This window comes from Misgurnus anguillicaudatus, unplaced genomic scaffold (genome assembly GCF_027580225.2).
Source record: "Misgurnus anguillicaudatus unplaced genomic scaffold, ASM2758022v2 HiC_scaffold_33, whole genome shotgun sequence".
Taxonomy (NCBI): domain Eukaryota; kingdom Metazoa; phylum Chordata; class Actinopteri; order Cypriniformes; family Cobitidae; genus Misgurnus; species Misgurnus anguillicaudatus.
Window position 1 is genome coordinate 6,098,061 of NW_027395283.1, and position 11,667 is coordinate 6,109,727.

General features: G+C 33.7%; 1 protein-coding gene across 1 annotated transcript; it reads left to right on the forward strand.

Annotated features, from left to right (window-relative positions):
- The first annotated feature begins 7,094 nt into the window (after positions 1-7,094).
- Positions 7,095-9,433, forward strand: LOC129437411 (protein NLRC3-like). The gene is made up of 3 exons (XM_073865702.1): positions 7,095-7,108; positions 7,335-7,430; positions 7,624-9,433. Exons 1-3 carry the CDS (start codon positions 7,095-7,097, stop codon positions 9,431-9,433), a joined length of 1,920 nt encoding a protein of 639 aa, XP_073721803.1.
- Positions 9,434-11,667: the final 2,234 nt, after the last annotated feature.

Below are 11,667 nucleotides of genomic sequence, written 5' to 3' on the forward strand. Positions count from 1 at the left end.
CAGCTGAACTTCTAAATGGTGGAAATGGCGGCGCCTAGCGGCGGCTTCAGGGTCTAGTCAGGATTTTTTGTGGGCGGAGCCAAACTGGTTGCAGAAAGTGACTGCTCCGCAGTAGGATTGTGAAGTGTTTTAGCATTAAACCATGATTTTTATGGATCCGGTGTTCTGTCGAAGTCTGATTCCCCTGTTTCCCTTTAGTGCAATGTTTCTTATAGCGTTTTAATAACGTTAAGTTTATTTTTTAGATAGATAAAAAGTTTAAATGGCTTGGCTACTGATATGCATGTATGTAATGTATATGTATTGTTCTTTTTTGCTAAATCAATTATTTTTACAGTCTGAATCACTAAAGTACATATAAAAGCAATACTATCATGTATTATATATAATAGCGTTTATTAAATATTTAATAATTTTCCTGTTTTCTATTATTTCTTATATTTATCTTACGTGTTTGTTCTAAAACTATTATAAAAGTATTATGTTTAAACATACATTAAAAAGGCCTGTTTATATATTAATAACACTTTACATCATGTGTGTGTGTGTGTGTGTGTGTGTGTGTGTGTGTGTGTGTGTGTGTGTGTGTGCTATATTTATATATTTATTAAGTATGTAAACATAATAATTTTAGAACAAACAGGAAGAAGACATAAGCTAAGATATAAGGAAATAAAAAGAAATAATAGAAAACGAAAAAATTATGAAATATTTTTTAAAAATTGTGATATTATTGCTTTTTCAGTATAAAAAACAATTATTCTAAACAATTATAATTGTAACGTAATAAAAACGTTATAAGAAACACATGGAGGGAACAGACTTCGGCAGAACACCGGACATCTTCTCTACTTATTTTCTATTCTAATTATTAAAAGATTTCCAGATGATTTCCTCGCTCCATTCTGTCCGTTTAAGGGCTTATTGTAACCATAAACACCTACGTTTATCTTCAATGATGTCTTCGACGATGGTTCTTATTCTGACACTTAACAGCACAACAGGACATTTTCTAGTGAGTTATCTTGCTCTTTTCACTCGTGTCTAATTCATTTCCAGTGTTTTTCTGCAACCGCATTGAGGTGACGTAACTGTGACGTCTACTCTAAATTGGTCTATTGTGTGGGTGTTTTTGTAAGTGTGGTTATATTACTTCATTTGTTTAAGTAGGAATCAAAACTTCTTACCATGAACCTATGTGGAGAAGAGCAATTAAAATCTGTTTTTAATAGGAACAGATATACTTTTGTGTTAAATTAGGTTGACGTGCTCACCAGAATTCCTCTACAAAAAGCTATCAGATATGTTCAGGTTAATTAAGCAATTCATGGGTAACAAAGACGTCACTTCTGCCATGACCGCCGCCATATTTGTGTCCGTCTTGGCAGCGAACACATCTAATGCACTAAATGGTCACATTTATTAGTTTCATTGAGGACTTACCAGAAACAAAATACTGATTTTACAATCTGGAGTTAGATGTCGGCTGCCAGTCAGTTCGTACAGTTGTTCACGATCGTGGAAGAGCACAAAATCAACAAAATGTTGAATTTTTGGGATTCTGCATTATTTGTCATATTCTGTATTAAATATTTCCAGAAATTCAAAATGTCTCATAAAAATAAATCAAATATATTATCTGTCATTATAAATAGAGTAGACAACTTGGTGAATATTTTTGGCTTTAATTTACTAACGTGAATAAACAATCCCTCTCATAGCACACTGTATCCTGTTACCAGGGGCGATTCTAGGATTTTCATTTTAGGGGGGCTCAGCCCCCAGTAAGGGTATGATTAAAAATATATTATTTAACTATTAGGTTGTATACTACTAACCTTATTGCAATCCACTATTCCATTGTATTCCCTGTGTGTCATATATGGGACTAGAAAATGTTCGTTTGGGAATGGAGATTTTTTTACAATGAAGACTTCCTGATTCATTATTCACTGTGCAAATACACATACACATTTCCAGTACAAACACATCATTTTACTGTTTGCATTTCTATGCTCACATAGAAACCTTAGCCAAGGATTTTTTTGACAAAATAAACTTTTAACCAGTGGTGTAGTCTAGATTTTTGTAGTGAGTATACTGTAATTTTTCCCTATGCTCACTCGTCCCAGAGTGACACCCCATAAGCACCACCACACTTACAGATGCATACAGTATGGACCTTCATGTAATCGAGAGCATTCTGAAAGTGTACTCATAAACACATAAACTGAATGTGTTATCAACATGTCAGTTTATTATAAGAAAAAAAGACTTTAACAGTCAAAAGGGTTTACAGCTGGGGAAACCGGATGGATTTTTAGACTGGTTTAGTGTTAATCAACATCTAACTCAGGGCCAAAAGTTACTCAACTGTTAATTAAAATTAAATAAACTGTTTCCAATCTTCAATCCGTGGCTAACACATGCATTGAAGGAGAAAAAAATATCCACTCTTTCAATAGCTATTATCTGACAACTATTGATAACATTACCATGTGTAATTTAATGGTGTAAATGTTTTTATTTAATACACATTTAAGATGACCATGAATTAACTCTAATTTGCATAGTCATTGAAATAAAAGCTTATTTTATGCATATAATACAAGCAGTGTCTACAAATGAAAATAGGCTTTTACTTAATTATTATTACAAGACCATCAAGTAGCCTAATATTACACACCCAAACCAAAGTGAAGAAAATTATCTTTAATTTGCAAGTCTGAACTGAACATCAACGCAGACATGATTTTCCTCACAGAAGTTTAAGATCATATACATATTGAACGTAGATAAATTAACACAGAGAAGGAAAGTTTAACACTATGAACCACAAGCAAACATGCTGAAAGCTAAAACCATCAGGATATAATTACGGGCTTATTTTATTGCATTTGGAGCCTTACCTCCAGATAAACTAATGAACTGGACTGATGTTTTAAATGTTGTTTACTCACATGTGCGTTGTTAACTCTCCGGATTTTATATTGCAGCAGCTCGTTCACTTCACATGGTTTGTTTTGTGGGATTTGATTTTGTTTTATTAATCGTGCTGCTTATAATCTTAATTAATGTGTATTGTTACAACAATGTTTTTTGTGATGACCACAAGAAAGTTGTCTGTGTGTGGAAAGTTACCAAGGAGGGGGTGGCTGATATGTGTGTGGGAGCCAGGGGGGCTATAGAAAAAGCCCTTAAGGGAAAACACACAGAACAGATGGTTTCAATAAACAAGTTGTTTGCTTTATAACTATTTTACATTTAGAGAAAGTGAAAATTAGTATGTTTAACTAATGAATGCATTTACAATTCATGAACAATGGAGTATTGTTGTGTTGTTGAATAATTATGTTTTACATATTTACTGCCTATGATTGCCAAAAGTGTTAAAGTTACAAAGATGTCCAAATAAGGACTGTGGAAATTGATTTTGTTCCATTTTATATTTCTTTAATTAATCATTTTATTCTACAAACACTGGGTGTTTCATATATGCATTGAGTTATTACATAGAATGAGGTGTTTGAGAGTGGAAAGCTACCAGCTTGGGTGTGTGTGTAAAACTGCAAAAAGGATTAACTAGGAATTTATGTCTGGAGATTGTCACAGATAAGAGAGAGACCAGAAGAGGAAAAGCAAACAGACACCATGTATTAACTAATACTTTAATATTCAAAGGATAAAATATGCAATATATTTCTTACTTAATCAGTATTAATCATTGAATAATTGATGTAATAAAGATATGATGTTGTCTTTGATAAATGTGTATTAACCAATGAAATGAAGGTTGCATACAGAATAACTTAATGGGGGGATGGCAGCTCAACCTTGAAGAACAGAATCTCCTGCGCTTGTTCTTTGTGTGTGTGTATTCTTCCCTAACAGATGGTTTTTTAATAATGATTAAAGTGTTTGCTTAGAAGTAGTATTGCAGTAAAAGATTTAATATGTGTTTATCTATCTAAAGAAGTTAATGTGTGCCTTATTCATATAACCAATTTTACGAATAATGAAATGATGTCATGTTATTGAAATATGTTTTACATAATAATCACTTCCATCTTACAGCTTATGTTTTTATGAATAAATGAATGTTTCATTAATGATTTGTTTTTAAGAAAGCATTATAATATGCTATCTGAAGTCAATCATATGTGAAGTGACGGACTGCATGGATCTCAGGGATGAGTGGAGAACAGTTGGTTTTTTCTTTGTTTGTGTGTGTCTATCTCCTGCAGACTAAAATGGGTGTGGTGATGGAGTCAGATTGACGAGGGGAACGGCCTTTGTGGGTGGAGATTCTAAGAAGAAAGATCGACGTCACATAGTTTATAAATATGCATGTCACTTTTTGAGCTGGTCGTTCATTGCTTGAGATGACCCAGTGCACTGTAAAACTTTTTCATATCTGATCAATAAATAGTTTAACTTTAATACTGTGCCTTTCCTCTAATTATGAACATGCAAATGGACGCCTTAAAGTCCAACATTACACACTTACGTGCTACAACCTGCAGGTTAAGGACACAGGTGCTCTTTCCTATGATGTTTGACGCAGTGCACTGATACAGGCCGGATGTGCTGCTGATGATGTTTCTCAGTGTCCCTGCATCTGATCTGAGAACAGCACCATCAGTTATCTTATACATTTCATTCATCTGCACATTCAACACACACTTTAGATTTCAGTGGAGAAAATAAAGAAACTGTGAATAATGTTTCTATTGTCTATGACACACTGCAGAATAACTGTAATAACACAAATGTCCTGTAGGTGGCAGTGGAGACCTCGCTGTGTTTATAACAAACACTTGATAAAGTTCACACTATGATAAATACATGAATGTAAATGTAGTTCACACAAATAATAAAATATCACTTAGTCTACATTATATTAAACTCATATGACTTTATTAGGCTTACATTAGTTAAACAAAAGAGGATTAATTTTGATTTGAGTTTAATTAGTGTTAATGCTGATGTGCTCTTTGTTTCATGCAGTGAATGTAAACATATTGACTCACATTAATGATTAAGTCTCGTTAATAAATTAAATGTGTTAAATTATTTGTAATCAGATGTTTAATGTTTGTTTACTGTCAGCAGAGGGAGAAACACCTCAAACACTTCCTCATACAATAGTGACGTCACAGATGAAAGTGAAAGTAAATTGTTTCGTGTTTATCTTCCGCCATTTTGAACAGGTAGAGTTGATTTCTTAACATATCGATGATTAAAGTGATTAATATAACATGTATAAACAGCTTTACAGGTATTTTGTGTGTGTAGTTGATGTTAAAGTTGTAGTATTTTGAGAAAGTGAATCCAGTCAGATTGTGATGACAGCGAGTGTTCAGGTGTGTTCAGGTGAGATGAGACGCTTTTTACTTCCTCATTCAGAGTTTCTTTAAAGGACAGATTCACTCTTTTATATTCAATAATTTCTTATCTTAAAATTACTGTCAACAAGTTCATCTATCAATATTTAAAGTCGTTGAAAACATTAAGAGACTCCAACATTATCTTACGTTTTCTGAGTTTATTGTTTTTAGGTTTAAGTAAACGATCATTTGGGCTATGTTTCAATAATGTTAAGCATTTATTTGCAAAAAAAATAAAACAAAGTGATCAAAATAACAAAAAGATGTAATGTTTTTATATCTTAGATAGGCCTACAAAAGAATCAATATATATATTTTTTAAACAACACAATAGTTTACACTTGTATTTTAGGAAGAGTTTAAAGATGAATATTTGATGGAATAACTCAGATTTGTAATGACATCTTTCATATTTTTTTGCCATAAGCTTTTACATTGTTGTTAGGGTGACATGAGACACTTTTTACTTCTTTATTCATAGTTTCTTTAAAGATTTATTCATTTGATTGTTTTTTATCTTAATTTTAGCATTATTTATTGATTGTTTTGCACAGTCAGTGATTCTTAATTATTGTTGTGTTTATGTAATGTTGTGTAGTTGAGGTGATGCAGTTGTTTCTTCAACACTCAGGATTGATTTATCTGAATTATAATGTCTGTTTATTCACTTTGATTTTAAGTTTATTTTGTGTGTGAATGTTATTTTCATTCAGTATCAGATAGTTGTGGAGATCAGATTGATCAGATTCACCTCTGCAGCTCCATCATGGATCAAACACAAACATCAACACATGAAGATTTTTCTCCAGGATGCAGGTACTTTATAGAAACACTTTATTAAATAACATTTATATTATAGGAAAATATTTAAGTGTTATTTTGTATTATGGTCAGCTTCAAAATATTAGTAAAGTAATTAAAGTATTAAATCTGTTGTGTGTTATAGTTCAGATCATCAGAAGAGATCAGATTCAGAGTTCAGCTGTGTGTCTATGAAGAGTGATCAGTCTATGCATCGTCCAATACAGTTTAAGAATGAAGAGACAAGACCTGCTGTCAGGTATAAAACACTCTGAAACATGTGATTATAGCTTTTATATGATTGTAGTTTGGTATTTTTTACAATCATGTATTCTGAGAAAGAGATGAGAAATTATTCTTCATTATCAGATAAATCATCATGCAGAAAGACACATCTGTGCAAGCACTCAGTCTTTGTATTAAAATCTTTCCATTTGCTTGTAATTGTTTACATGTCATTATATGTATAAATATGCTGTTCTTATTGCATTTACAGCAGCTATAACCAGCAGATGTCCTCAACAAGCTGCATTTCACATAAATCTCTAAACCATGGGTGGGCATTCCTGGTCCTGGAGGGCCACTGTCCTGCAAAGTTTAGCTCCAACCCAATTCAAATACACCTGTATGCCATTTCCAAGCAATCCTGCAGCCTTTGACTAGATTTTTCAGGTGTGTTTGATTAGGTTAACCCTCACTTTGCACGACAGGGACCCTACAAGACCAGAAATGCCCACGCCTGCTCTAAACAAACAGCGAATCTAGTGTGTGTAATCTAATATCTTTCCTTTTGGTGTAATATTCAGTATAATAGAATAAAAACATTATGAAGTCAATTTCACTGCAACAGCACTTGACACCTGAAGTAATTTTATTTAATTGACCCCAGCAGTGAACTTCTCCACGATGCCATTTCTAATGTGCGTGCACTTCAGATTTGATTGGCTCTCATTGTTGTTCATCAGTTGGAAAAAATCTTCCAGCAAGTGATCACAATGATACCTTTACTTATATCTTTATCGTTATAAGTGTGGTGTGAACTCCGCTATTCTCTTTAAAATCAAACGTTTTTGAAATTATATTTTTTTATAGTTGTAATGTAAAAGGCCTTTTAAGTGATTCTTGATTCTCATTCTTGCCATCCAGACGAATCATAACAGAACCTGACTGTAAGGGGAGGAAGATTGAACAATCTGAGAATCAAATACAAGACTTTAATAAAAACACGAGTACTCATTTCAGGTAAATCAGAGGATTTTTTATTTTATTTTAGAGACTAGAAAAGTTTGACCACATGATACTTATAAATAAAATATTTTACAAACCATATTAAAATGTCCTGTGTTTTGTGATGCAAAAACAACATTTTGCTCTATACTGTACATTTTTACTTAAACTTGTGTTCTTATCTGATTTGTTTATTCTTTATTTACAGTCATGACTCTAAACTTGCTGAAGTCCTGAACACATTCAAATCAAATCTGAGGAAGAAGTTTGAGTGTTTGTATGAGGTAACATCAAATAAGAGAAACCCAACACTACTGAATGATATCTACACAGAGCTCTACATCACAGAGAGTGAAAGTGGAGAGATCAGTAATGAACATGAGGTGAGACAGATTGAGACACAATCCAGAAGAACAACAACAGAGGAGACATCAATCAAATGTAATGACATCTTTAAACCTTTACCTGAACAAGACAAACACATCAGAAGTGTGCTGACAAAGGGAGTCGCTGGCATTGGAAAAACAGTCTCTGTAGAGAAGTTCATTCTGGACTGGGCTGAAGAGAAAGAGAATCAGGACGTCCACCTCATATTTCCACTTCCTTTCAGAGAGATCAATTTGATGAAGAACAAAACACTCAGTCTTTTAGATCTTCTTCATCTTTTCTTCCCACAGACAAAAGAAATGGAAATCTTCAGTGATAAATATAAAGTGTTGTTCATCTTTGATGGTTTGGATGAGTGTCGTCTGTCTCTGGATTTTCACAGCAGTGTGAGGTTGTGTGATGTAAGTGAATCAACCTCAGTGGACGTGATGCTGACAAACCTCATCAAGGGGAATCTGTTTCCCTCTGCTCTCATCTGGATCACCTCCAGACCAGCAGCAGCTCATCTCATCCCCTCTGAGTGTGTTGATCGAGTCACAGAGGTACGAGGCTTCACTGATCCACAGAAGGAGGAATACTTCAGGAAGAGAATCAGTGATGAGAGTCTGTCTGATCAAATCATCTCACACCTGAAGTCATCCAGGAGTCTCTACATCATGTGTCACATCCCAGTCTTCTGCTGGATTTCAGTCACTGTTCTAGAGAGAATGTTGAGTGAAGCAGAGAGTCAAGAGATCCCCAAAACTCTCACTCAAATGTACACACACTTCCTGATCATTCAGACAAACATCAAACATCTGAAGGACTATGAGAAGAAAGATGAAGACATGATCTTCAAACTGGGGAAACTGGCTTTTGAGCAGCTTGTGAAAGGCAATCTGATCTTCTATGATGAAGACCTGAGAGAGTGTAACATTGATGTAGCAGAAGCATCAGTGTACTCAGGATTGTGTACTCAGATCTTCAGAGAGGAGTTTGGTTTGTATCAGGGGAAAGTTTATTGCTTTGTTCATCTCAGCATCCAGGAACATCTAGCAGCTCTTTATGCTCACATCTCCATCACAAAGAAATACAGAAATGTTTTTAATTCTAAACCAGGTCGGTTTTCTAACATTTTGGGCAAATTTAAACATAAATTATCAAAACAGGATTCATTATATGAGTTAAATCACCAAGCTGTAGATGAATCTTTACAGAGTAAGAATGGACATCTGGATCTTTTCCTGCGTTTTCTTCTGGGTCTTTCACTGGAGTCCAATCAGATTCTCTTACAGGATCTACTGACACAGATGAGAAGATGCTCCTACAAGAAAGAGAAAACTGTTAAGTACATTAAAGAGAAGATGAATGAGAATCTATCTCCAGAGAAATCCATCAATCTGATTCACTGTCTGAATGAACTGGGTGATGATTCACTGCTGCAGGAGATTCAACGTTATGTGAAATCTTCATCAGTAGGAAATGACAAACTCTCCTCTTCACAGTGGGCAGCTTTAGTTTTTGTGTTGTTGACGTCTGAGCAGCATTTGGATGAACTTGATCTAAATAAATTTATTGGAGATAAAAATAAAGCAGATGAAGTTCTTGTGAGACTGCAGCTTGTGATTAAAGAAACCAAAAAACTCAAGTAAGTAAAACTAACAACAATCACATGACTGTTTTCATATTAAAGCAACACTATGTAGTTTTCCATGTAAGATTTGATTATGGCTCCCACATGAGGTTGAAAAGCGCAACAGTGCAATTGTGTTGCTTTAATACAATTAATTGAATTATTTTATGATTTTATTTTGAATTCTTACTTTGGAAGAATCTTTTCTAACAAAAGTCATTTTCTTAATGTTGTACATAAATCAAAAGTCAATCTCAAAAAACTTCCCAACATTCTGCCAATATAAAAAGTTTCCAGTTTTCTTGACGTTCTAAGAACGTTTCTGTGTTGTCTGAACGTTAGATGAATGTTAGATTCTACCATTTTCAAACGTTATGACAATGTCATGTTTTAATTTTCACACAATGTTTAAAACAACAACTTATCTAGCAACTGCACCAGAATTACACTAACTTTACATTACCATAACAAATGTGTTTTATATACACAAAGTTAACACAACCAGGGAAGAACTAGTAAACAAAAAGTCAAGGGTCAAGAGTCCAACTAAAACAAACACTGATCACCACCATGGTGACTTTAAATGAAACAAATCAGCAACATCTAAACCTAATAAGTGAATTGTGTTTTCTACAGCAATATTTTTACAGAACATTCAGAAATAATGTTTTATGGGGTGGTTTCCCAAATAGGGATTAGCTTAAGCCAGGACTAGGCCTTAGTTTAATTATGAAATATAGATTGTTTTAACAAACACACCTTACTAAAAACATTACTTGTGTGCATTTTAAGGCAAAACAAATGGCATTGATGTATTTTAAAATATGTCAGTGCAAGTTGTTTTCAGTTTGGACAGCTCTTACATTTACTTTAGTCTAGGACTAGTCTAATCCCTGTCTGGGAAACCACCCCTATAAATTTTAAAATAATAAAATGCAATGTTTCTCTATCATATGGCTGGACGATATGGACAAAAAATTACCACGGTATACTTCTTCATTTCGGTCGGTACGGTATAAATCCGATAACAGTATGCATATAAAAAAAAACTCAGGAAAAACTGCCAAGAATGCCTGCAATAGATGTCTGAATCAAAAACAAACCTCTGAAAAAATATTGGACCACGTGGTGGTTCTGTTTTGATATATTATGGATTTCTTCAGTCATAGAATTGACTTTCATAGTTCCATCTGTGTTAGTCTATAGTTTTGTTCAATTTGCTATTATAGTAATATGTGGAGAAAATATAAGTCAACGTGACCCTAAAATTATTGTATTATTTAATGTTACATAAAGTAAGAAAAATAAAAATTACTGATCTACTTGTAATTGCTTAGCAAGCTAGATAGTGAAAAATTATACATTTATTTCATGATCTAATCTAATATTTTTTATACAAAGATGACGGTGTTGACATGTTATGGTTGTCACAGTAGCAGTGTCCAAAAATATGAAGAAGTTTAAGAGAAAATATCAAACATACAGGAGCTTGAGTGATCTTGAAGCATGCAGAAGAGCTGAAGGTTTGAAAATGGGGTCCTCAGGAATGCAGTTGACTCTGTAGTTGTCTGATTTTATTGCTTTTTATAAATATCTGACGTTGGTGACGAATATGTGGGACACATTTTGAGCAATCCAATCACAAAATAATAGTAAATATTGTTCAAAACTCACTGTTTGTAGTTTTTTAATACATATTCCAATGTACTCTTTCATGTGGTAAATATATGTAATCAATAAGGTACGAGAGGCTGTGCTGTATCGTGAATAAGTAACGGCTGAAGGGCGTTGTTAGGCACGACGCGAAGCGGAGTGCCTGCAACCCCTTCAGCCGTTACTTATTCACGATACAGCCCTTGCCTCGAGTACCTTATTGCTTTTATAAAACGGTTACCACACAATATTAAAGTAAAAAAAAATATTAGTTCAACTTTCATGAAGTTAAATCAATAAAAGCATTCCTTCAGCTAGAAAAAATAGTCCCTGACTGCGAACAATAACATGAAAGCTCAAATAAAAACAACAAACTGTTCTCAGACTTTGTCTCTTTATATGTTTATGTGTTGCTAAGGGCGCAGTGATATTAAATAGAACTGTTGGGTGAAGTGGTCATAGCAGTGTTTTATTGTGAATGAAGCACACCTATTGACCAATCAGAATCAAGGATTGGAACTAACCGTTTTATAATATTCAATTCAATTATTACTTTTGGCTTTTTTAATCAAGTTGAAATGATTATCTCTTAACCGAGGA

What these genes read in the sequence shown, in the direction of transcription:
- LOC129437411 (XM_073865702.1), top strand. An exon ending in AACACGAGTACTCATTTCAG is followed by an intron (nt 7,431 to 7,623) that starts GTAAATCAGAGG and finishes CTTTATTTACAG; the next exon opens with TCATGACTCTAAACTTGCTG.